This window comes from Aquarana catesbeiana, linkage group LG02 (assembly GCF_042186555.1).
Source record: "Aquarana catesbeiana isolate 2022-GZ linkage group LG02, ASM4218655v1, whole genome shotgun sequence".
Taxonomy (NCBI): domain Eukaryota; kingdom Metazoa; phylum Chordata; class Amphibia; order Anura; family Ranidae; genus Aquarana; species Aquarana catesbeiana.
The window spans coordinates 503,437,769-503,465,710 of NC_133325.1; the positions used below are offsets into that span (position 1 = coordinate 503,437,769).

General features: G+C 40.5%; 1 protein-coding gene and 1 long non-coding RNA gene across 2 annotated transcripts in view; one reads left to right on the forward strand and one right to left on the reverse strand.

Moving 5' to 3' along the window:
- LOC141128465 (uncharacterized) lies at window positions 1–27,763 on the reverse strand. Its single transcript, XR_012241694.1, has 2 exons — window positions 27,602–27,763; window positions 1–372 (listed from the first exon to the last, which is right to left on the reverse strand). It is a non-coding gene; the product is annotated as an uncharacterized lncRNA (long non-coding RNA).
- Window positions 2,451–27,942, forward strand: part of LAMB3 (laminin subunit beta 3) — a 100,371-nt gene continuing 74,879 nt past the window's right edge. The window contains exons 1-3 of the mRNA XM_073615763.1: window positions 2,451–2,719; window positions 5,653–5,701; window positions 8,453–8,607. Coding sequence (XP_073471864.1) covers window positions 5,677–5,701; window positions 8,453–8,607 — 180 coding nt within the window. The 5' untranslated portion in view covers window positions 2,451–2,719; window positions 5,653–5,676. The remainder of the gene's footprint in view (window positions 2,720–5,652; window positions 5,702–8,452; window positions 8,608–27,942) is intronic.

The window sequence follows — 27,942 nt, forward strand, 5'->3', positions numbered from 1 at the left end:
TACAGTAAAATCACCATTGTTTATTAATAAAAATAAAAAGGTAAATAGAGTAAGTGTAGTCAAAGCATAGCCAGAGTCCAGTAACCGGATTGGGTAGTCAGCCAAGCCAGAGTTCAGCAACCAGATCGGGTAATCAGCCAGGTCAGAGTTCAGTAACCAGATCGAGTAATCAGCCAGGCCAGAAGTCAGGGATCCAAGTAGAGGAACAGCAAGCAGGATAAGGAGCCAGAAGGGATGTCAGCAAAGCCAGTCTTTAAACAGGAACGCAGGAGATGGTTTCGTGTGATGTGACCAAGGTGAAGGCAGGAATGAAGTGAGCTGGAGATCTTGAAGTAGGCGGGACTGACGAGCAGATCCACAACAGCTGGTTAACTGTGGAGAGAGATGAGAGCTGGCAATTAGCCGACAGCTGAGTGGTCAGCTCAGAGAAGGAAGGGCTGAGCCAGCCCTGACACTGGACTGCCATACGGATAGAACAAACCCATGGTTTATTTGGACAGAGTGACGGCTAATTATCACAACATCATAGACAGAACTTCAGGCTGCTCATTCACCCCATTTATATGGCAGACTAGTCGATTTATGGTGAACGTGAACTATATTAGCCTTGTTTGCAGTTTTCACTTTTTAGACACACTCCCCCACAGGGGCCATTGATTGTATCACTGTCTGTCCACATGAGAGGTGTTTTTGGAGATCCTCTACACATTGTTCTATTGGAAGCACAATCCCATGCTGTAGGATTGCAGTAATCAGCCACTTGTGGATTTGAACTCTTTATCATGTTAGGAAGATATTTCAGCAACATGCTCCCCCTTTCCCCTTATGAATGATGCTTCAGTGACTGTTCATCTCCATCTCTCTCTCCCCACTTTCCCCACCCTTCATCTCCCCACCCTCTAGTGGCTCGAGCACTCAGAGACTTCTGCACAGGTGGTTAAGCCATATATTTATCATTGTTATTTAACTGGCCATACGGCAATTCACTGTGTATTGGCCACCTGTACATTGATCATCTGATGTCCAGACAAATGTTTTATGTGTTATGTGTCAATGTTCTTTATTTTGTTTTTTGTTTGTGACCATTGGTCTATGTCTGAGTAGCCATACAGGCTGGCCATGCTGTTTCAGTGACCATCTGATATATACCAAGCTTGTCATTAGATGACCTGTCTCTAATCAGAGTTAGTCTAATATGACCTTTGAATCTATTATATAATAAAATATTTTTGTAAACTCCAACATTGTATGCTGTGTCACTCATATGGTCAGCTTCTTTCTCCACACCTCTGAGTGGGGATACCCTTTGTTCATATTAGCCTAGATTGCAAGCTGCACTTAGTGGTTTCTAGCGCAGACTTTTTTCAGTTTTTTATATTTTTTTGATGATGTTAGGGGCATCTGACCTGCAGGGAAGAGGCTGCAGAGATCGATCTAGCTAGCAGCACAGAGGAGCCTGTGGGAGTGAAGGATCAGGTAAGTAAAACTGGTTTACCTGGTCCCCTGGATATAAACAAGCAGTTAGCCCTTGCAGTACAGGTGTAGTCCCACTGCACGGGAGGACATTTAGTTTCCCTGGAGCTCAGCTTTAACAATGTCATTTTAGGTAGGTAAGTGACTGCGGCTGCCACTGTACCCGAGGAGCAGTGCCTTTGCTCCATTGATCGGCAGATGACAATCCAGTGATCACTCAATCACTTCCTGGTTAGCTGACAGTAGTAAACAAAGATATCGCAAGATCACTTCTCCTTACTGGGGCAAAGGGGGAGCCTGACAAAGGACTAATGTGTTTTCTGCCATGGACTCTGGGGGCAATCAAAATGAACACAGAGTTCTCCAGAGATTTTATCAGCCACCATCGGCACAGAAGGCCCCTGCACCTTGCACAACCTCCCATATGTAAGCCCTGCATCATTGCTCTGCATTTTTCTATTATACAGTAGTTACTGTGTTGTTAAAAAGTAAATAAGGAGAAGAAATCCATATTATTGTAACTGCAGAGTATTCACCTGTATCCTAACCTTTGCCGCAAGGTAAGCATTTGCTACATAATAAAGAATTAAAGTTACATTAACAAAAATGTCTTCTTATTGGCTATTAAAGGTGCACGTCATCTACAGAAAGATGTTTATCTCCACATCCATTGGCTAATAAATCTATAGCTGCAGTATTAGTGATCTTTCAGAGATGTTTTTTTTTTCTATTGAGCGTTAAAAAAAGAGTTAAAAAATTCTAGCTAGAGCTTAAAATTCACACCAGGTCACTAACTTCTTAGTACTGTAGAATCTATAGCTGTTAAAGCAATACTGCAATGCCAGCCCTCCTCCCAGAAGTTATGGGTAACTCCTAAGTGTTACAGTTTTGTTCAAACCTGTGGATGAGTGTTAGGCTCATAATAACTAACTGTCACGGTGCCAGAAAGGCTGGCAGTCTCATCTTGGGCAGACTGAGATTTAGTAGCTTGATAATGTCCTGTGCATAGAGCTTTACCTGTGCAGCTGGCGTGCTGTGTCTAAGGTATGGTATGTGATGAGTAACCATGTTTGGGTGTGTATGTCTAATGAGGATACTGACACACACCCTTATCACATACACTGCGTAGACTTGTAGGTGTACCTGACTTTAAAAACGCTGCTCAAGAAGGAGCATTACAGTGGGGATTTGGGGTGGAGGAGGAAACAACTTCACAGAATTGGATATCAGGAAAGTGAAAGTCAAGGTGAGTCTAACTACAATGCTGAAAGCTATGCATAGTTCTCCTGCACATTTTATTGACCTGAGGCTGATTTTTGTATAAAGGGAGAAATCTTTAATTGAAAGTATACAAGGATGTTTCTCTTTATGTACGTTGAGAGAAAATAATCTGTATATGTTTCTTCCTGCAAGTGCATCAGGGCTTAAAGATAGCAGTATTTGCAAGTACTTATAAGAGACAACCTGTTAATGACTGAAGAATTTTTTTTAGTGATCTGTGTGGTAATGTTTTAGTAAAAAAGTAGCTAGTAATGATATTAATACTATACATAAAGGAATCTAATTTAATTAAACATTATTTCTAAAGCAAAAGTATTAAACCAAGAAAACTATTTAGTCCCATTGGTCTGATATGGAACCAAAGGTTTATTAGGCTTGTTAACAAGGAGGTGCAAAGTAAATTGATGATGGGCAAAGTTCAATAACCCAGAGGAGATGTAACACTTTTTAGTTAGGAATAGTCAGAAGATTGATTTCACATTATGCTTTGCGCTGTTCCATAACACTATACTGGATGTATGTTCATTTATACTACAGTAATGTGTATGGTAAAAACTGATAAGATGTTGTTTGTTGGCCATATATCCCATCATTGTGCAAATAAAGTTTATATCCATGCGTTGAGGAAATTATTTACGAACAAAAAGACTATATTTACAACGTCTGGTGATCTCACCTAAGATAATAAGCAAGAAAGGCCCAAAATATAATAAGGGACCACATTATTTTGACGTGCTCTTGTAAATCAAAATATTACCTCATTGCCACAAACTGTATTCCCTGTACTAGTGGCATAGATGACTGCAAATTGTCCATTGTCTAATTTGGTTTTAACTAAGCAGAGCAGAAATATTTTCAGTTGCCCTTACCATCAGCTCTTAAAGTGATATTAAAGTCTTGTTTTTTTTTTTTATTTAAAAATAACAAACATGTCATACTTACCTGCTCTGTTGCAGTGGTTTTGCACAGATTAGCCCAGATCCTCCTCTTCTCGGGTCCCTTACCAGCGTTCCTGGCCCTTCCCTCCTGTTGAGCAGCTTGCTATGGGGGCACTCAAGTGGAGCCGCTGATCTGTGTGTCCATTCAGACATGGAGCTGCGGCTTGGCCCCCCCTCTCTCCTCTTTGGCTCTCTGACTTTGATTGACAGCAGCAGGAGCCATTGGTGCCTTCTGTGTGTCTCAGCCAATCAGGAGGTAGAGTCCCGGACAACCGAGTGTTTTGTGCAACATTGCTGGATCGGGATGGGGCTCAAGTAAGTATTAGGGGGGCTGCTGCACACGCAAGGTTTTTTAAATGAATGCATTAAGATAAAAAAAAACCTTTTGCCTTTAGAACCACTTTAAATATAACTGACATGTCAAGGTGTACTGCCATGGCAGTATTTTTAAGCCTAACCCCACCAAAAATATAAACTGCACCATGGTGAAAGTCAAACTCCAGCCAAAATGTTTTGGTAGTTTTGGATAGATTTTGGAAGGGCTAGAACCTGGACTAGATTTTTCTTACAGCGTGTGTCGCCCCTTTGAGAAAATGTCCCCCCATTTTGTATGGTTACTGGGACAGGAAGTTAAGAAAAGTTCAAGCCTAATAATTTTTGTTTTGAGTTTATTAAAAAAAGTGCTCAGTTCGACCAGTTGCTGTGAACAACAATTTATATGTATGTATGAGCTTTTTATAGAATTAGCTTTTATATGAATAATTTAGAATTACTTGAATTTATAAGAATTAAGCTGCATGTGATAATTCTACAGAATATGATTTATTTTCTTAAAATACCTAGCATTATATTATGTTTTAGTGTTGATTTTGAGGAATCTACAAGAAACATCTAAAACTTCGATGCAATTGTAAAACTAAGGAATATTTACTTTAATTTAAATCAGCTGTTAGGGTTACATTGGTCAAATGATTGAAAATATGAGATTTGTTTCCTTTAAAATGGATTGTTTGTGTTTGTGGGACATATTTTGGGGTTTTAATGGAAGCTGTCTCTATTTTGGAAGGGCAACCCCAAAAGGTTAGCTAATTGGAAAATTCTCTTTTAGCCCTGTACCAAAAGTTAAAAGTTTTTGGAAATCAGTGGCATACCTTAAATATATAGTTATTTCCTGTCTATAGGTAAATGTACATGGGAGTAACATCATCGTATCTTCAATGTTGTACGTACGTATGTTGTATGTATGTAGGCCACAAATCACGTTTATTTCTAAAATGTGACAATTGGAAATAAGCCAACTGGTCCAGGAATTGTAACAAATCACCCTAAGCTAAATTGTTGTATCTTGGCCTTTAATCAGATTCTTATTTAATTATAGACATATCATTCCATGTTGGAGTTTTGTGAGTCTCAGATTAAAGCCCAAATGAGCCTTTATGTTTTAATAGTGAGATGCAGTCAGGCTGGCCTAAATAAATAAAGTTTTTTTGTTTTTTTTTTACTGTTATTGTGTTTACTTTGTGTGTACTTTAAATCTATAGAAAACTGCCGTGTGCTGACAACATGGTGGAGATCTGGTCTGCTGCTTTCATAAAGAGGGTAGTTGTCTGGTCATCAAGTGGTCTGATACACAGTCCCAGCTACTGGTAACCAAAAAGCAATGCTCACACTCCTTGAGCATCGATGTTGAAGCACTGTGGATTGGAGTGGAGGTTAGACTGTTGGAGATCCATACAGCTAGGCTGTGTGTAAGTGCAGTGGGCCAGGTTTCCAGTGTGCAGACATGTTCTTTGTTTTTGACTCAGTCTAAAATTACTGGTAATAAATAAAGGTTCAGTTGGCCTTTAATTCATTTTTTTTGTATTTCCCAATAAATCCTTGCATATGGAACAATTAAAAAAATCAGACTGTGCTTTGAAGTCCAAAGCTTTACATTCACATTTACAATTTTCACTTACAGGTGTGCAGTGCTGAGGAACAAAGAATGTGGCTGTGTATTGTACTTTTTGGTAAGCCTTGCTTTATTTGTTATCCCTTCAGGGTAGATTATTTTGTACCAATAATTCTCATTGTGTGCGCGTTTTATTCAGCGCATTAGTAAATGTTAAGTTAGGTAATGTTTGTTATGAAAGACTTCACAGATTTCTTTACAACAATAATTAAATGGAGTAAAAAGAAATGTGAAGCCTGGCACGCTAGGCTGTCTCCATTGCAAGAGATTACAAACAATAGGTCTTCAGCTATGTTGATTGCAGCATGCATGCTTTCCAGACATAGGATGGTGTATTATGTATTAAGACCACAAAAGTGGGGCCTCATTTCAAAAATGCCCAGCGTGATAGTGGGCATGTGGTCTATAGGAAATGAAGGCACGTGGTGATGGTGGGGGCTTATGTGCAGCTTGCCTGCCCCAGTGAGAGCAGTTATGTTGCCTTTCCTTGATGACCCCTTTACTTGTTTACCACAAGGCAAATGTAAAAAATAGGCAAACAAGTGGGGTTGATTTACTAAAGAGAGAGAGAGTGAAAAATCAGCTTCTAACCTCAGATTGTTCAATTATGCTTTGTCAAAAAAAAAAATTGGAAGCTGATTGGTTTCTATGCAGAGCTGCACCAGATTTTGCACTCTCCAGTTTTAGTTTTACAATCTCTAAAATTAAGTGCCATTAGTAGTCAATAATAAAGTGATATTAAACAGAGAAGTGGTAATTTCCATAATTTATTCACATAAATCATATATATTATGCCGCTGTATTTTGTTTTTTTTAAATCCTTTAAGTACCTTATTCCTGCAGCGCTGTTGTGTGGCCATCTGCAGGGAAAGATCCTTGGAGGGGCTTCTATACCTGCCGGTTCACACAGGGGCAACACGACTTGCAGGCCAACTCACAGAGGCGACCTGCACACAACTTCAGCAGCGACTTGCAAAACGACTTCTATATAGAAGTCAATGCAAGTCTCCTAAAGTTGCCCCAAAAATAGTACAAGAACCTTTTTCTAAGTCGGAGCGAATTGCGTCGCTCCTATTAGAACGGTTCTGTAGTACAGAACGGGACGTGACTTGTCAGGCGGCTAAGTCGCCTGACAAGTCGCCCCTGTGTGAACCGGGGCTTACTCTGCTGATGTATGCTGTCTATAGTATGAGTCTGTGCCTGCACAGCCCTGATTGGTGCTGTGCCAGTCACATGAATAAAAAACTGTTTCAAAAGAGCAATTTAAATTAGAATATAAATGTCAAATAACTGTTTTTTACAGCTCCCTATAAAGCTTTATTAACCACTTCAGCTCCGGAAGGTTTTACCCACTTCCTGACCAGGCCATTTTTTGCGATACGGCACTGCGTCGCTTTAACTGACAATTGCGCAGTCGTGGGACGCTGTACCCAAATAAAATTGTTGTCCTTTTTTTCCCACAAATAGAGCTTGCTTTTGGTGGTATTTGATCGCCTCTGCGCTTTTTATTTTTTGCACTATAAACAAAAAAAAAAATGCAAAAAAACTAATTTCTTTATCAATTTAGGCCAATATGTATTCTTCTACATATTTTTGTAAAAAAAATCCCAATAAAGCGTATATTGATTGGTTTGCGCAAAAGTTATAGAGTCTACAAACTACTGGATAGATTTAGGAACATTTTTTTTTTTTTTTAGCGGGACTGTGACATTGCTGTGGACAAATCTGACACTGAGTGACACTTTTTGGGGACCAGTGACACCAATACAGTGATCAGTGCTATAAAAATGCACTGATTACTGTATAAATAGCACTGGCAGGGAAGGGAAGGGGTTAACACCAGGGGCGATCAAAGGGTTAAATGTTCCTTAGGGAGGTGTTTACTAACTGTGTGGGGCAGTGTCACACTGAAGGAAAAGAGAGATCCATGATTCAGCAAGATCTCTCTTTCCCTTCCTGACAGATCCGCTGTTTGCCTTGTTTACACAGGCAGACAGCTGATCTGCCTCTCTTGTGAAAGATCAGCGGGTCCCGGTGACCATCACGGCTGCTGGACCCACTGATTGGCTCCCGCTGTGTCCAATCACAGCAGGAGTGACGTGCCGGCGGCGCACATGCCCCCTAAACAGCGTGCACAAAATCATATACAGTATGTGACTTTTCGCATCTGGGCCGCCCTGCCGCAGGAAATGTACGTGGGGGCGGTCCGGAAGCGGTTAAACATCACATTTGTATTTTTTGTGCTTTAATATGGTGTAGGCAGAGTCAGACATGACAGACACTAACTTTTATTTTGTTCAGACAGCATCTGTATTCAAGGCTTCTTTTTTTTACTTGCTAATCAGCATATTATATCCCGCCCCCGTAGTGTTTAACAAGAGTTAAAGGGAGGGAGGGGAGTATCATTTACCACATGTGTGACTCTATACTCATGTGGGCTGCACAGATAAGAAAAAAGAAGGAAGGGAACTGAAATGCAGCATGCTCAGTAGAGGACAGCAGCAGGGTTACACAATCTCAGGCTGCAGTAAGGACACAAAGAATATAGGAGGGACAGCTGAAGGCAGGATCAACCAGGTATATTTCACTCTACACAAAACAAATGCTTTAGTGGCATAGTAACTATGAACACTCTTATGTAATGAGCTTTTTTCATAGCCTGGGTTTAAGACCACTTTAAATAAAAATGATGTCAGTTTTGAAGAAGGTGACAGTTCCTATTTTTTACTTCTGTAATTTATAATTTCTTAATGTAATGTTCATAACATTTTCATTCTTTTGAACAAATGCATGGTTTTTCTTTTCATAGGTTTTCTGTCCTTTGCAAATGCTCAGCAAGACTGCGCTCGCGGAGCATGCTACCCTGCAGCAGGAGACCTATTGATTGGAAGAACCAATCTCCTAAGAGCTTCCTCAACATGTGGAATGGAGAGGCCTGAAAGCTACTGTACACCCTTCGGAGAGGTATGTGCAGTGTAGGCAACAGTATGTCTTTATATTAGAGGATTTTAAACTCTGATATGCCCCTACTTGTGTATTGATAGCTGGTATTTTGTAGTAAGCTGCTTAATCCTTATTTTATATAGAAATGTTATACAGAATTTGTCTGTTAAATCTGGTAAGATCTGTATGCAAGAAAGATGTTTACAAGCAGTAGGGAAGGCTTATGTTATAACATACTTTCTTAATATATCCTCTGTTTTTTTTCTTTATACTGTATGTGTGGTTTAAATTGCCCATGATTCTGATTGGTGCACTTTAAGGCTGGCAGGGCAGCTTTTAAAGTGTATCTCTACTCAAAACATTTTTTTCTATTTTTGGACAGAGCGGGGAAAGCTTACAACCCCATCATATTATACTGAAATCTGTTAGAGATTCTCCTTCACTTTCTGTTCTGGGGAATACCTTTTACCAGACAGGAAGTGAGGGGAAATCTACAACAGGGAAACAATAAAAAATCCAAAAGTGATTCTAACATTCCACTAATTAACTTGCAAAAATATATATCAGTATCTCACAAAAATGAGTACATCCCCCACATTTTTGTAAATATTTTATTATATCTATGATGTGACAACACTGAAGAAATGACACTTTTCTGAAATGTAAAGTAGTGAGTGTATAGCTTGTATAACAGTGTAAATTTGCTGTCCCCTCAAAATAACTCAACACACAGCCACTAATGTCTAAACTGCTGGCAACAAAAGTGAGTACACCCCTAAGTGAAAATGTCCAATTGGGCCCACAGTGTGAATATTTTGTGTGACCACCATTATTTTCCAGCACTGCCTTAACCCTCTTGGGCATGGATTTCACCAGAGCTTCACAGGTTGCCACTGGAGTCCTCTTGATGCTGGCAGCACTCATATGTCTATTTCCCAAAGACAACCTCTAGATATGACGCTGAGCATGTACACTCATCCTCTTTGGTCAACCATGGCGAGGCCTGTTCTGAGTGGAACCTGTACTGTTAAATCCCTGTATGGTCTTGCTCACCATGCTGCAGCTCAGTTTCAAGGTCTTGGCAATCTTCTTATAGCCTAGGCCATCTTTATGTAGAGCAAAAAAATGTTTTTCAGATCCTCAGAGAGTTCTTTGCCATGAGGTGCCATGTTGAACCTCCAGTGACCAATATGAGAGAGTGAGAGCGAAAACACCAAATCCCCATTAACACATCTGATTCCCATTCACACCTGAGTCCTTGCAACACTAACGAGTCACATGACACCAGGGAGGGAAAATGTCTAATTGGGCCCAATTAGGACATTTTAACTTAGGGGTGTACTCACTTTTGTTGTCAATGGTTTAGACATTAATGGCTGTGTGTTGAGTTATTTTGAGGGGACAGCAAATTTACACTGTTATACAAGTGCATCTCTGCATGAGGAAGGCAGCCAGGGAAGGAGTGGAGGTGGGTGGATAGGAAGAACCCGAGCCACCCGACATGCATGCAGCCTAGTTATGATGTATTTAGCTGCATAATGCCGCCCGTGACTTTGGGATGTGCTTTATGTAATGAGAGGCAAACATGAAGGAGCTTACAGTGAGTGTAGTTGCAAGTCCCGATCCTTTTCTTTTTTTAGTCGAGGATATAGACTGCAGAGAAGCCTGGTTGCCAGGTTGGGCTGCCGCTGGGGATAGCAGCCTAAAAGCTTGGCTTTCCTGGCTGTGACAGGGTAGGAAATACCCCTGTGCTGCAGCTCTACTGTGAGCTTGGGGATGGTCCAAGCTCTGGGAGGTTGAGTGCTGCCGCTTTCTGAACCCGCAGAGGGTGATGGAGGGGCAGAGGTGAAGTCTTCGTTGTCTGCCTGTGACATGGCTTCGGCTAAAAGACAAGGAGAGGGGAAGTGCATATGTTAAGATAAGTTGAAAAGGCAGGAGGGGACAGATGCGTTGGGAAGGTAAAGATGGAAAAAAAAAGGAGAAAAATGAGGACAGAAAAAGGAACGACAGGCATAGTAAAGTGAAGCCGGTCTGCGTACGAAAGCTGTTGAGTGGAAATTTAGAAGTCTCAAAAGAATGCGTGGTGCAACCGAGGTGAGCTAGGAGGTGACTGGCCAGGTAACTGATAGCTCAGGTGCCGATCTGTGCTTGGCACAAACCTGTGAACCAGAGCCCCCAGGGCGTACTGGGGTGGGGAGCTGCAGTCTGGTATTCTAAGTAGGAATGTTGCGATCTGTAGCTTATTGATGTATGTTCGGCCTGCTAACGCTTGCGCTGCCAGCAAGCTTGACGTTGAGCGACCTTGTGAAGGATCTCGCTTCGAAAACAGAGTGAAGTGCACAGAAGTATGTCACAGTTACGCCTCAGGAGCCCTAGCTTGTGAAGTCCTGGTTGGAGTCGAGAACTGGGTCGACCGGGAACCTGTAGTAAGATGACATAGGAAATTAATTAAAAAGGGGGTTGCAAAGAGCTGTTTGGTGCATGGCTGGCCCCCTTGATAACAGGTGCGAGCCCTGTTATCAGTGTGTGTTTTTTTTTTCTTCTGAGGGAATATCATCCAAACCTGGTGCAGGATGGACCAACTCAAACTCTACTGACCTAAAGGGGGAAGCAACAGAGAATAGGTGAATGGCAGATTTGCCACTGGAGATGAAGAGTGGCCAATTTGAGCCACTTGCAGAGATGCTTGCAACGATTAAGCAGCAGCCTTATCAGGTAGGCAAAAACAAAGATAGCGGAATTTGAGTATTTAGGAATGACCGACCGCAACAACGTACGAATAGATGGAGTGAGATGTGTTTATGTTTATGCTTGATAAGTAATGTAAAGCCGAGGATACAAATCGTTGTGCCGCCGCGATGTCACGCAGATGCGACTAGATTATGATTGGGCTGAAGAGTGAGTAAATGGTGTTGAGTGTAGAGCCGAGGATCCGAATCGTTGTGCTGATGAGACTAGATTCGGATCGGGCTGAAATGGTGTGGTATGTAGAGCCGAGAATTTTGGACGTTATGTCGCTGGTGCGACTAGATTCGGAACTGACTGAAGTGTGAGTAAGTGGCATGGATTCGAATCATTCTTGCTGCCGACGCGACTTGATATGAATCGGCCTGAGCAGTGGACTGACACGCATCGTTACATCACAGGTGCGACTGGACTTGCATGGGGTGTAGAATATTTTACGGCTGGGTGGTAGTGATTTTTGAGAAACCGACTAGGTACGAATACATGCGAATGATACAGTAAGTTAAATGAAGGCAGTGGGGATAAGGCAAGAAAATTATGACAGTTTTACGAATGGGGAACATGATAGACAGTGGTTTGAACGTATGCAATGATATCTGCTACGAATCGGTTTGTAAAGAGAGATGACTCCGATAAGAATTGGTTATAAATGTATGAAAGGAATCCGATACGAATCGGTATTAAGTAGTATTAAATAGATCTGATACAAATTGGTTGTAGAGTGTATGCCACCCCTAGCTCGAAATCGAACATAAACCAACCACCCAACCCCTAATGCCTTGTATACATGGTCGGAATTTCAGAAAAAGTCACATGGGAGCTTTTGGTCGGATATTCCGACCGTGTATATGCCCCATCGGACTTTTTCTGTCGGTATCTCCGACGGACTTAGGTAGAGAACATGTTCTAAATTTTTCCATTGGATGTGCCAACAGAGGTTATCCCATTGGCAAGTCCTACCGTGTGTACACGGCATTAGGCTAATCAAGGTGCAGGCAAGGCACCAAGTGGGTCTAATTACCACCTCAATCTGCCACAGAACCCGTACAGGCAATACATGCTCATCTCCAAATGGATGAGACGGCAACCCCATGGACAGTGAATCCTATAAAGCAGTGAAGCCTATGTCGAGTGATATCGGACAACGACTGACAGCAGCTCGGAGGCTTGATCAACAAATGAATTGTATGTTTGCAAATGGGATGACAAACAAGGCAGAAGAAACCTACGATCGTACTACACCTGTGCCAAATGATGTTGGGACATGGGTGACAACTCGGCGGCAGGATTTTTTTTTTTTTTTTAACGAAAGGGATAGGAAGCATAACAATTCGCAAGATTGCGCATGTTACGAAAGGTTCCAAACCTACCTGCAACAGTGAGCGGACACCGCCGACGGATACCATGAACAGAGAAGCCGCGTCACACTTCGAATGCACAGACTCACGAACATGAGGTGAGCTGGAAGAGTCGGCCTAGTGACGTGTAGTACCGCGCACTGGAACAGACAAAGACCAGTGTGAGTGGTCTGCTTAAATACCCCCGGGCACCCCCTGTAATTTCAGGCCACCATACTAGCTGGAGGGATTGAAAGTTGTTGAATGCCATTTATGGAAAAAAGTTACTTACTGGAGCCACAAGCGTTGTTTTTGATTAATCTTAAAAATTTGCAATAGCAAGAAATAATTTTTGGTTTGATTACAACTATTATACTGTATACAAATTAAAGGGGATGCCATGAGTGTGAAATTTACTCCTGGCCTGGCTAATCTCTATATGGCCAAGCAGGATGAAGAGAATATATTTTTACGTTGTTAATGTATGTATTAGCAAATGATTCATGCTATAGTCAGTTCTGAGATTTTTCACTTATTGTTGCTTTTATTTTTATGTATTTTATTTTCTGAGGCTTTTTTAATGATTACTATATCTGCATGGAAAATTCCCCTTCAATTACAATGTGTTCCATGTCAGTGAGGCCTTAAAGAGGAACTGCAGTCTGCTCACATAATTTTTAATGAAAACATCTTTGCCATTCTGAAGCTTCCCTCCAACCACTTTGCATATTATTGTATATATAATGTGATTCTGTACTTGCCAAATATTCTGCAGAAATCTTCCTCCACTAAGTCTAGCTGCAGCCATTTTAAATGTGGGCATCTGAAGATGCTGCCTGTTCACTTCCTGGATTTACACAGACACACACCTCCAGCTCTGCAGATTTCATTGGTCCCCTTATGACTCATCCCCCCTCCCTTCCTGGCAAACTCTCATGAGAGCTGTGCATGACGTCATAAGTCTAGGCTAATGACCAGACAATAAACAGGAAGTGGGCTGTATAAGGTATTTGCTGGCAGAAAAAATGTTTTACTATCCAAAGTTAAAACAACAAGGGTAGAAGATTTAATAGATGGAAAGTTGAAAAAAATTACTAAAGGTCCGCTTTAATGGCAGGTATGTGGTTTATGCAAATGTTTACCCTTTAAAATTCATTGTAGGCATACTGGTGCTAGCCCCTTATGACGGCTGATTTGGCCAAAATGAGTTGCTAGAAGTGAGCAGCAGTGGCAATTCACTATATGTCTTGTGGGACTTTTTTTTAAGATTCTCTATCATTTTTTAAACTTTGAATAAAACTTTATTGATCTGAGCAATTTCACTATCTGCATCTTTAGCCAGTGATAGATCGTCCACTTGTCACAATCCAATAAATGGCCTTTTTAAGCAGTTTCTAGATTCTATGATCTTGTATTGTACAAAAAGTTCTATGGGTCAGCGTCTTTAGATAGCAGGTGGAAAGTGATAAAGGCAGTACTGTTAAAGTATATGATTATATCTGCATGCTTATCATAGCCATAGCCCCCAACTGTACCTCATTTAGAACAAAGTCCCTCTCCCCTCTTTCCTCCTCATTTGTTCCTCATTTTGGGCCGATCTATATATTTATATATAAAATGCACATTTTAATCTTTCAAAACATGTTTTACAGTGCTAAACCTTTCATCCCATTTCTAACTTGCTGCATTTGTAAATTTCAAAAGCCACTATAAAGGAATAGTAGTGGTAAAAAAAGCACTTGTGATTTTAACTCATTTTTTTATATAATTCTCCGTTAAGGGGGTGTGGCGGGGGGGGGGGGTATCCTATGCCTACATACTTTTGCTAATAGGTGTCCCTTGTTCCAAACTCAAAAAGTTGGGAGGTATGTTATAACTGTTTTAAAATGCATAACATTTTCAAGAGAAGAATAAAACATAATCAACTTTTTTTTTAAAGTGGTACTAAATTCTTTGCTTTTTTTTTTTTTTTTAACCTTAAGGATGTTATATGGTCACACCATACACTTACAATGCTAATGTTATATAATGAAATAGAAATGCAAACAATAGTTATATTTGACTATCCAATGTAAGCTTACTTGAAAAATATTCCCTCTTTTTTTTTTTCCATAACATCTTTTATTTATGAAAAAGAACAGTGTACAATCAGCAAGGGCAAAAAGTGTACATTGAAAATTGTACAACAATTTAAAACAGCAAATGTTAACAAGTTAACCATGCATAGACCAACAGTAGTGGGAATAATTATGTCTCAATAGGGGGAGGGTGTGCCTGAGAAGCTGGTCTACATGTGGAGCAGGCTAAAGACATCGTTTTAAACGTTCATGTGGTGATAACAGTTTTCATGGCTTATCAGGTCTTTATAGTAATGCTATGGGTGGTGTATGGCAATGAGAAGGTATGGGCCGCTTATAAGTGTTTCTATGTAATCTTATTTCATATTGTGAGTGCTGTCTGTCTGCAGGCCATCTCCATCCACATTCTTCTGAATTGCCTGCATGCTGGGTGCTGTCAGTGTGTCTATGGAGGCATACAGCACTGCCAGAAGTGCGCACTCATAGGTGTCCCATTAGCAGTGGAATAGGCAAGGGGGATAGAAAAGGTTGCAGGAGAAAACAAAAGGAATTTTTAATAAAAAAAGACTTATCATATGAAGTATGGACCTCCTTAAAAAAAAAAGCCTAATATCTTTAAAATATCACTTTAAAACTAGCCTAAATGATTCATTGCAACAGAAAGGACAAATTCCATTGCTTCTCATAAAAAATATAAGGTTTCCAAAAGGAGAACCTAACATTTAAGGAGTTACTTTTTCTTTTTTTGAAAGCTATATTTACACAAGCCTACACTGGAAAGTGCAGCATTTTACCAAGCGGGTTAGTGTCAGTGTTGGTTCTGGCAGGCAGCAGTGTGATGCGCATTACAGAGCATCACACTGCTTGTTTTTTTCTTCAATTTTATCGAAGTGTCTTGTAGACACTTCATGTATGACACTGCACGGCAGCAATGATGTATTGTGCTGTTGTGTGGTGACATGCGGTGTCATCCAGTACATCACATCTATGTGCTCCAGAAGTGCATTTCGTTTTTCCAGTGTGAAAAAAAAAACATAGGCCATTGGACATAATGTGAATTAGCACTAAGGCTAGGTAAAAGGATTCATTGTTAATAAGGCTTTGTTTTTGTTACTTTTCATAAAGAATAGAAATTTTAGAAGTAACTTTTCTTTAGGGTAGTCTAAAGGATTTATTGTAAATCCAATCTTTTGTTTCTGTTAGTTTTCATAAAGAATACTAGCACCCTTGCCCAGGACATTGAGACACTGTAACCTCCCATTAATCCATGATTATTTGGCAAATGAAAATGCCTGTCTTTGGTTTTTGAAATCAAGTTATTGTCAGAAGGTCCATCTATAACAAGTGACCCTTCATACACTTACAGCTGGTAAAGTTTTAATACTAGATGTGGGACTAGGGTTTTAGTTTTGAGCCTTTTTTACAAATACAAATGAGGAGTTCACAATGGAAATAGCTCAGAGGGCACTGCCTCTTGCACAGAGTTACAAGGGAGGGAACTGCAGACTGGTTGTGTAAAATATGTCTGGTCTTTCTAACCCTTGGATTTTAAATGAGCTATTACATGCCTCCCTTATGCCTTGTATTTAGCTGGCAGCCGAATTATCAAATGTATCATACTGAAAGTATGTTGTCCCAGAATTGTCTATACAGTCATAGACTAAATTGTTGTTTAGGTTAACTAGAGAGCTGAAAGCTGTACTTGACCCTGGGTCCTCACATCATTTATTTACTACAAGTATTATAGTACTGACATTTTATGCAGGATTTTACATATACTGTACATTCACATCAGTCCCTCTCCTCACTGAGATTACAATTGAATTACAATTACAAGTGTGGCATTCTAATACCTGTAGTCTTGATACTTAATACTTCATATAAATGACACTTAACTTGTCATATGTGGAAGTTGTTGGATCAAAACAATATTAGAATTCAGTGCAAAAGAGTAATCGTTTAAAAAGGGAATTATTCACCTCTGCCATATTGCTTTGACTGAAGAGAATACATTTAAATTGCCCCTCATGCCCATTCAGCTGACCAGCCTATATACAGCTTTGGCACAGCCTTTGTTTTCAAAAGCGATCATGCAAGATTAACCACTTCAGCCCCTGAAGGATTTGCCCCTTCCTGACCAGGCCATTTTTTGCGATACAGCACTGCGTCACTTTAACTGACATGTGCGCGGTTGTGCATATACAAAATTTATGTCCTTTTTTCCTCACAAATAGAGCTTACTTTTGGTGGTATTTGGTCACCGCTGAGGTTTTTATTTTTTGTGCTACAAACAAAAGAGTGACAATTTTGAAAATAAACACAATATTTTGTACTTTTTGCTATAAAAAATATCCCCCCCAAAAAATTAAAAATTGCAATAAGCGTATATTGATTGGTTTGCGCAAAAGTTATAGCATCTACAAAATAGGGGATAGAGTCATGTCATTTTTATTATTATTATTTTTTTTACTAGTGATGGCCACAATCTGCGATTTTTATTAGGACTTTGACATTGCGGCGGACAGATCAGACGCTTTTGACACTATTTTGGGACCACTGACATTTATACAGCGATCAGAGCTAAAAATAGCCACTGATTACTGTATAAATGTCACTGGCAGGAAAAGGGTTAACACTAGGGGGCGATCAAGGGTTTAACTGTGTTCCCTAGGTGTGTTCTAACTGTAGGGGGGATGGGACTGACTGGGGGAGGAGATTGATCGGTGTTCCTACTTAGTAGTAACACACAATCTGTCTCCTCTCCCCTGAGAAAAACGGGATTTGTGTGTTTACACACACACATCCCCGTTCTTGTTCTGTCTTAAGCAATCGCGGGTGCCCGTCGGACATCGCGCCCGCCGGGAACGTGCATCGGCTCCGGGGACACGTGGTGCATGCTTGCTATGATGTCTTAAAGGAGTGATGTATAGCTATGGCGATTTGCGAAGCTGTGCCAACCTGCCGCAGTATAACGCAGTGGCTGGCCAGCTAGCGGTTAAACATGGCTTGAACTTTGGCCAATCCCTGCTGAAATGGCCAAAATTCAAGCTGTAGGTGGGCCTATAGGCACGACCTAGCTTGACAAACTTTGTTCCGGAAATGGAAGGAGTTGGGTGGAAAATTCAGATGCAGAGCAGGTATACAGATCAGCACGAGTGTGCGGCTATCTGAATACACAAGTGGGTAGGGGAGATTCCTCCATCCACACTGTTTAAAATGGTTGGGGGAAACAAGTGATTTCTCCAGTTCAAGCCGCAGGGCTGAATGAGAGCAATATAGTAATGTTTGGATAGATTTAGAATAGGCTAGCATTTACTGCTGGAGGATATAAAAACACTTGTCCTGTACAAACAGGGGAACTGAATTAATACTAATTTAATTTCAAAGGTGCATGCATCATAAATGCTGCCTATAAATAGAGGTTTATTAATATAAAAGTACAGCTTTAGACTAATAAACATAAGTTTACATGTAGGGATTCTTACATTATCTAAATAAGTATCACTTCACCCGCTTTACAGACTTCCATATTCCTTTGTTTCTTACGCTCAGCTTGAAATATAGATTGAGGCTCTCAGATGAAGTAAGACTGATGCATGTTATTAGGAGACCCCCATAATGTTACCATCTGAAATAAATCATATCCTAATTTTGTACCCAGAGATTACATCGGTAGCTTAAAAAAATCCTAAAGTCTTCTTACACTTAATACATGATTAGGGATGCCCATATCTAAAGATAAGTTTACAGAAACTTGAAATTGCTTCATTTGAAGGATGAAACCTGATTGGCTACTTTGAACATCTGCTCTGGTTTAGACTCAGTTTTGATGCATGATTTGCACATTTTTTGTAAACCAGTGCTACTGCGATTATATTCAACACTCTATGAAACTTGGAAGGTTCAATTTATTTGTTCTGTTGACTTATTTAAAAAGAAAATAGATGGAGCTTTAGGTAACCCGGTAACCCGTCATGCTGTTTTTGTCCTCTAATTATTGTTATTTTTAATTTCTTGCCTATAAATGGTAATTAAGCTCATGACTTGTAGATGCTTGGCTGTGCATGTGCTGTTAAGTTTTGTAATAGATACAGAGGTCAAAGCTTGCCACACACTCCACATCTTCTTTGTGTACTGTCTGGATTCTGTGCCAGAATCAATGGGATTTAAGTGTGTTATTTTGCAAGCTGCAGTAAAACCAGCATATGGCATAATCCCCGTTTTAAATACATCTTCTGTCCTGGAAGATCAACATATTTATTTCTGTATAAATGTGTTCCTACTGTTAACTTATCACAGTTGTGCCCTTTTTTTTTTTTACTTTCACCAAAAGTATCAATGGAAAAACTTCAGGCCTTGGAAAACCCAATAACAGAGGAGGAGATTAGAATAGCAATATATAGTACAGCAGTAGGGAAGAGCCCAGGACCTGATGGATTTTCAATAAGATATTAAAAAAAAATTCAGGGAACAACTTACTCCAAAACAATGCAAATATCTAAACGGCCTGGCAGAGGGGGAGGTAATGAGGAGAGAATCACTATGGGCACATATTATGGTAATACCCAAAGAGGGAAAAGATGTCACACTGTGTTCCAACTATAGACCAATAACATTGTTAAATGCCCACACTAAGGCCCCTTTCACACTGGAGTGGTTTTCAGGCGGTATTGCGCTAAAAATACCGCCTGAAAACCGCCCCTAAACAGCCTCCGCTGTTTGTTCAGTGTGAAAGCCCGAGGGCTTTCACACTGAAGCGGTGCGCTCGCAGGATGGTAAAAAAAGTCTTGCGAGCCGCTTCTTTGGAGCGGGGAAGGAGCGGTGTATTCACCGCTCCTAAACCGCTCCTGCCCATTGAAATCAATGGGACAGCGCGGCTATACCGCGGTAATACCGCGGCTATAGCCGCGCTGTACGAGCGGATTTAACCCTTTTTCGGCTGCCAGCGGGGGTTAAAACCGAACCGCTAGCGGCCGAATACTGCTGCAAGAACGACGGTACAGCAGCGCTAAAAATAGCGCTGTTGTACCGCCGACGCCCCCACCGCCCCAGTGTGAAAGGGGCCTAAACATTTTGCAAAAGTACTAGCAACAAGATTAAAAAATGAATGCTGGAGTGGATCCATGGAGACCAAACAGGGTTCATACCTGGAAGAGAAAGTAAAGATAATGGGACAAGAACACTGTTAATGTTACAAAGGGAGAGAAGTGGGAAATCCCCAGTACTACTCCTGTCAATAGATGTGGAAAAGGCATTTGACAGGGTAGACTGGGAATTTATGATGGATACAATAGAAAACTTGGGAATAGGACCAAAAATGATCCAATGGATTAAAAATCTATATAACCACCCTACAGCATCGGTTAAAGTTAACTGGAGTATGTCATCATCATCTTTTGAGATGTTTAAATGGAACAAGACAAGGATTCCCATTTTCACCCCTCCTATATGTGCTATCGTTGGAACCCTTTCTGGCAACCATACGGAATAGTGCAGATATGGAGGGGGGCAAGGATTGGAGATAAACAACATAAGGTGGCAGCATACGCCAACAAAATTTTGTTTTATATAGCTAAACCTAGGTCAACACTTCCCAACTTAATGAAAAAACTGAAAAATTATGGGGAACTTTAACATTTTAAGATTAATCCAATAAAATCAGAAATCTTAAATATAAATTAAGTAAGAAGGAAGTATTGGCATTACAATGGGAATTTCCATTCACATGGAAGGGGAAAGAATGTAAACTATCTTGGAATAAAATTGACAACATCCATCGGGAAATTGTACTAAGCTAATCATATCCCTCTGCTCAATGACATTAAAACAGAAATCAAGAAAGTATCAACACGCCCTCTGTCTTGGATAGGAAGGATAAACATGTTAAAAATGGTAATACTCCCAAAAATAGTATATAAATTTCAAATGATACCAATATCACGTCCCCAGGTCTTTTTTATAACAATTAAAACAATGTTTTCGAGCTATATCTGGCAGGGTAAGAAGCCAAGAATACAATACGTGATCTTAAGTAGGGATAAAATGCACGGGGGATTAGCAGCAATAGGTATAAAAAGATATTATAATGCAGTAATAAGGGCACGCATGATAGAATGAACAAAAACAAAAAATGCAAAAAGATGGGTGGATATGGAATGCACACTGAGTAAAACACAGTTAGATAAAAATATATGGATATCATGAAAGTATACAACACTGGATGAAGGTACACATGATTTGACAAGAAATGTATTTAAAGTATGGGATATAATTTATAAGAAAGAAAAATGGGAATATAATTCACCGCTAATTGCACTTTCTGGGACAAATCTTTTTTTACCGGGTAAAGGGACACTTATTGGAAGTTGGATAGGAAATGCACAATTAAAAAATGTAGTAGATAAAGAGAAAATAAAAACGTAGCAGGAATTAAAACTTTAGAGTGATCTATTAAAGATCATTGAATGGAGGTACTTACAGTTGAAGCATTTTGTGGCAATACCACCACAGCCAAAGAACAGATGAGAACTTAAACCCAATAGAACGTCTCTGTAATATACAGACAACACTGAAACATTGAATATCTTGGATATATAAAATACAGACTTTGAGGGACTGGAAAGACCTTGATTGATTGAAAAATGGGAAGGGGAGTTGGGTTCACAATTAGATGAGCAACAGATGGTAAAAGTTATGCGAGCAGTACGCGATTATGCGACCGACATGAAAACAATTGAGATGAATTATAAGTGCTTAGTGAGATGGTATATAACACCTGAAAAAAAAAATCAAAATACCAACAAGATAAATCCCCACTATGCTGGAGAGGATGTAAACAGATAGGCAACATGACCCATATGTGGTTGGACTGTGAAAAAATAAAGCAATATTGGCAAGAGATCCAACAGTATATAGGGGAAATTACAGGGAAAGTTATATCAAATGATCCATGGACATGTTTATTCCATAAAACAAGTAGTTAAAAAAAACAACATAAGAGAACTTTAATCCCATTTTTGCTGAATGCAGCAAAAGGAACAATACCGGGTTACACCCAGGAAAACCCACAATAAAGGAATGGTTTGAAAGAATAGACTATATATTTAGAATAGAATACCTTAGTGGTGGGGAGGAGGGATGGGTAGAAAGATTTAAGAGCATATGGAAAAAATGGAAAGCTTTAAAGAGAACCAAAAAATACACAGAAAAAGAGTAGGTAGTGGAATAGATAGAGGGATAGAGAGAGAGGAAGAAACGAGAAAAGGGAGACCGACAGGTAGTGGGGAGGGGGGAATGGGAGAGATGGGGGGAATTCTTTTTCAGTGGGTGACTGTAAAAGGTTGTTTAATTCTATTGGTATATGTGATGACAATTATTATTGTATATAATATAAAATCAAATAAAGTATATATATATAACAAAAAACAATTACAGTTGTGGACTTACCACTTTTGCTGTTGAGGCCTTAGATATATCTCTGGTGTTAGAGGTCCCCATCTTCACTCCCAAATTTTTAAAAGTGCAGAGCCATAGCTGTTTACAGTGTCAGTTGCTTTGAAACAAGTTTCTACAATCCTATAGTGAAGGAATCAGCCTATTCACTAGAATGTACCCAGAAAAAGTGGGTCTACATCATAAATGTATTGTAGGTTCCATTGTGCATTTGGCGAATACTTGAGGATCAGAATAGTGATTGCAGCATTTATAACATTCAGATATAGGGGGGATATTGGTGCGCCAAGTTGTATAATGCCCTTAGCAATTCTTAATAATGATCTGATGTTTCCTATGAGAAGGAGGCAGCCATCCTCAGAGGGTGCCCAGTACCTCTGTGAACAAGTGGAAGATGATTGGGGGGGGCTGGGAGCGCCAACTGTATGATTTCGTAAACTGAATTTTATAGCAGTGCGCAAAAAGAACACTTACAGAGTCCAAGGCAGTGGCGGCCCGGGTTTTTTTTGAAGCACCAGATTAAAGCCAGAGGCTCTAATAGGCTTCAAAATAGGGTGGGCTCAGGGCGCAGAGAGTGTGCCCCGATCCCACCCAATTGTGTGACGATAGCGAATAAATTTTCGTTATTTTCACACTAACATTCCTCCCCGCCAATCAGGAGGCAGATCAGTGATACCAGGCTCGTGGCTCTGAAGGCCCCCCCCCGTGGGTGGTCTGGCACTTACCGCGGGGCTGTGCTATCATCTCCAGGTGCTCCTGCCTGTGTCTCCACCAGAGCTGCAGCGGACGGAGGTATCCAGGAAGAGGTATCCAGGAAGAGGAGGAAGAATACCTCCATCAGCTGCAGCTCTGGTGGAGACACAGGCAGGAGCACCTGGAGATGATAGCACAGCCCCGCGGTAAGTGCCAGACCACCCACGGGGGGGGCCTTCAGAGCCATGAGCCTGGGGGGGCTGCTGTTCTGTCAGAGCCATGAGACTTGCGGGGGAGTGCTGTCAGATCTGCGAGACCTGTGGGGGGGTCTGCTGTCAGAGCCTCCTGGGGGGGCTGCTGTCAGGTCAGAGCCTTCACGAGACCCGCGGGGGGTGCTGTCAGAGCTGCAAGACCCGTGGGGGGTGCCGTCAGAGCCACCTGGCCCATGAGCCTGGGGGGTTGCTGTCAGGTCAGCGCTGCGAGACCCAGGTGAGCCCAGTTCTATAAGTGGGGTGCTGAGCTGTATAGCAGAGCAGTTTGCCCTGATCTGTGATGAGGCTGAGCTGTATAGCCTCAGCAGTATTCCATGATCTGTGATTCTGAGCTGTATACCCTGAGCTGTATACCCATCCTAAAACTTCACCAGCTGCCACTGATCCAAGGAGTAAAAAATGCCTCTCAGGGAATAATCAGTCCTGGGGTACTCAGATGCTGCTCTGCGGGCTCCGCTGGCTGGTCCCCGTCACCAGTGCAGGGTGGGCTTTAGAGCTGAGGATTGGCAATCAGGAGAGGATACAGGATACAGGCTATGCGCTTGGAGCTCACAGCTCCTTCTACTGGCCTCTAGAAGGAGCTGTGAGCTCCGAGGGCGTAGCCTGTATCCTGTATCCTCTCCTGATTGATAATCCTAAGCTCTGATGCCCGCCCTGCCCCGGTGATGTCATTTCGGCTTCCGCGTTCCAGGCTGGTCAGCGTGGAGCTTCCGGTCATCCTGGAATACACAGACAGCCAGAGACAAGATCCACTATTTCAACAACAAGGAGACGGGGCAGAGCGGCATCTGAGTACCCCAAGACTGATCATGCCCTGACAGGCATCCTTTACTCCTTGGACTCTGCAAGTGTTCTTTTTGCACACTTCTTAAACTGAATTTTATAGCAATCATACAGTTGGCGTCTTCCCCTGCTATTCATCTGGCATTTATAACATGTCTGATACCTGTTAATACATCCCCATATTTAATTTTTTCAGCCCCCTTATTTAAATATGGATGCCACCCTCAATATAACAGTCCCACGTTTAAGCCAAACACATGAAAAATTATTTTTCTGCACATACATGTAAAAGATCAGTAACATCTGTTTTATAAACCTCACTCCTTGTGAGAATCTCCAGGTAAAGTTTACACATGCTTGTGGCCTAAGGGATAGGCTTGAAAATACCTGTTAGTATTTACTAATCCTGGCCTATAAATGCTTAACCCGATGTATGCTAATTTTATATAATTTATATTGACAGCACTCACTATCTGAAATGTAACAAATACTGTTTTGCTACATGTTTCCAAAGTCTATTAGTAATTTGTATTTGAATTCTGCTTGCCTTGGCTTGTATAAAAACAGTATTCGAAAAAAATGACCAGTCCTAAATTCACAGAATTCACAGATGCCAAAAATAGTGTGACTGCATTAAAATATGGATTGGATAAGTGATTAAGGTGCATTTAGATAAAGTAGGGTGAAGCTTAATGCCATACATTTTTGTATAACTAAACGAAAAAAAAAATAACAAATAAACAACCACCCCCCTCCACTACCTTACTGAACTCCTGTGTAGGGCATATGCAGGGATTTATGTGCTAGAAAATGTAAAATACATTTGAAACGTTATGGTTTCCAGGACTCCTGCAAGAATATAGTCCCCCTGATCCACTTCCAATTTGGCAGGACAAGGATTACTACACTAGCAAAAATGTGTACTCCATTTTCTCTCTCTGCAGCTGGAGGTTGATAATATTCTAGAAATGTATTTTAAAAAGGAGAAAATGGTAATGATTTGCATAAAGCATATGGCCATATATTCCATTACCCTGGGGAGGTGGGCAAGAATTTTCACAAACATATCTGTATTTTATTTATCAAATATGCATGGCTTGTAGTAGTCACTTAGATTTTCATGTTCCATTGTTGTCCTATAGAGAGGTTCTCTCCCTATTTCATTTAAATGGAATTCCACTCAAACGGCTAGTTGCATATTTTAATACAAATTCCATATGTCTTTACTGGTTTAACTACCAAAGCATTTGTAATTTCTGCAAGTCAAATTGTGCTAATCACACGTTTGCTAGTTACATTACTGCTTCCTGGACCAGCTTAAGGATCATGTCACACTACAAATTTGAAAATAATGATTTGTATCAGCTACAAATCTATTTGCTTATGATCACTGGCACTTTGCATTTAGCTATATATTTACTGCTGTAGCTGGCTACAATGCTTATCTATGCAGCTACAAATCGCTAGTGGGCTTTGATGATCAGCAGCTGCCTTAGATAACTTAATTAGCTCCTAAAGTTAGCCATTCTTTCACTAGACCCAATCACTGCAAAAAGCCAATCACTCAGTGGCTAAGCTACAAATCACGTAGATCCTGCTCTTGCTTCGTGTTTCCTTTTAAAGACAGGTACACACTACAGTTTTTTTTTTGTAAACCAGCGGGATTGAAGTTAACACAAATTTGATTGAACACGACTTAATCTTAACTATAAATAATCTAAATAAGGCTTTCCAATGAGGTGGTGCACAATTTAAACATGAAAGTGTTTTGACAGTTACTGATGTAAAAAGAGAGATTCTGTGAGATTGCAGCTTGCAATACTTAGGTAAAATGCAAAGGTTTCCAATTAAATCCACCCATTCAAATGGTATGTAAACTCGAAATGCTTTAAAGTGCATTTGTTGATATATTTTAAAAGCTTGAGTGAAGAGCCAATTGAAAAGGAGATATGCCCTTGAAGGTAACCCTAAAGGAAGGACTCTGGGTTGGCTCCAAACCATCAAATCAAGGTGACTGTGGAATATACTCAAAGGATCAGCCAGGTCTTTATCACATTCTATTTATAAACTCTTGCAGCAATTCTAAAATTAGTAACAATATTATGAAATATGCTTAGGCAGTTGCATGGTTTATATGTCTTGATAAAAATATCTTGAAAGTTAATATTTTAATAGCTCTGAAGGGTGAGAATTCTTGGCACCAGTGCTAAATTTTAAAAAGGGTATAGAGAATGGTCAATTTATTAGTCAACTCTGATTATTTTATGTTTACAACATACTTAGCTCATTATTGTATTTTCATTTTCCTTGGACAGCTAAGCTTGAAGGGTTTAAGCTATTAAACTAATATTTTTTAGCTTGGTGGATATGTATTTTTAATTGAGATTAGCTTACTGAAATGATTTGTAGTTTGCTGCAACTACTGACAAGTAAATGCAACATTGTTAAACCAGAACATTGTTTAGACTTGTATTGGTCATTCTGGTTATCTGTGGTCTTTGCAGTATTTCTTTGCAGTATTACTTAAATATCCAAAAAGGCCTAATAACAAATAATAAAAGGACCCTATAGTTACTAGAACAGGATGTCAATTCCTTTTGTTGGTTAGACAAAATGGTCTTGGGTATGTCAGGTTGGAGGATCTTTTAGAGAGGACTGACCTCATTGCATTGAAGAGATCAGGCATGCCACCATGACACCCTAGGGACCCACTATCAAGCCGGGGTGCTGTCACAGTTTTGCAGGAGTCTGAAAGGATGCTTTGATGTTGCTTACAGTAAAACTGCAAGCAAGCCCACATATATGGTGTATACGATATAGTGTGGCTACCATTGTCAGTAGGACAGACAGTGAGGGGCAATGCAAATTTTACTGTTGTCACTGACACAAGCTTGGAGGGCATATCTTCCAATAGGGACACCTGTTCTAGTGACAACTGTAAATAGTGGTATTTCCCCTAATTTTGGGGAGATGTCTTCTCATTTCCAATTATGTCTCTGATAGATGGAGTGAAAGAGAAGCTTCTGATGGGGAAACAGATAGCAGCTAAAACCCTCACAGATGTTCTATATCAATGGACTCCAAACTGTGGTCCTGGGGCCGGATGTGGCCATTTGCTTGCCTCTATCTGGCCCTTGGGGCACTATTCCATCTCCAACTGACACTAATGATGGAGCACTATTCCTCCCACGGACACCAAGGATGGGGTTCCTCCTACTGATATCAACAAAAGAGCAGTATGCAGTCCACTAAAACCAATGATGGGACATTGTTTACTTCCAATGACCCTTGGGCATTTCCTACTCCCACTAGCCACAGTCTGCCCACCCCGCTAATGTCTGCAGGACAGTAAGCTGGCCCTTTGTTTAGAAAGCTTGGAGACCCCTGTTCTATATGAATGCTGCATTCTAAAACAATGTTCTGGCTTTCTGGCCTATGTTGTAAAGGTAAGATAGTTTTATCAGAAAGAGTCATTTCAACCAACATTATTACCTTTAGTTTCATGCTACACATAATGAGCATTATCATAAGTCATAGCAGATGTTCTCAGAATACTTCACTAGCACATTGACAGTGAAGTATGTTTGGTTTGACAGAAAGATGTCAAATGGGATGTTATGCTGTGCTCAGTATAGAGAAAATGTGCTAACCTTACCATGTCATTTGAGGTTTCTATTGCACAACTTCAGTCTGCAGCTTTATGAAACTTCAGCTTCTGGTTGATCGTACGTGCTTAGACTCTCAGCCTCAGAGAGCGGGTGGCTGCCAGCCAGGCACAGCTGGTTCAGCATTTATAGGTTGACATGGTCATATCAATGATCCCACTAAAAAGTATTAATAAAATAAAATTTATTGTTTAATAGTAGCTTATTTTGCATTCCAATTTAAAGGAAGACTGTAATTCATGGTCAGTATTTATTTTAACCACCTGCTGACTGCTCACAGTAAATATACTGTGAGCGGGCAGCAGGTACAGGCACAGTCACGTACATGTAC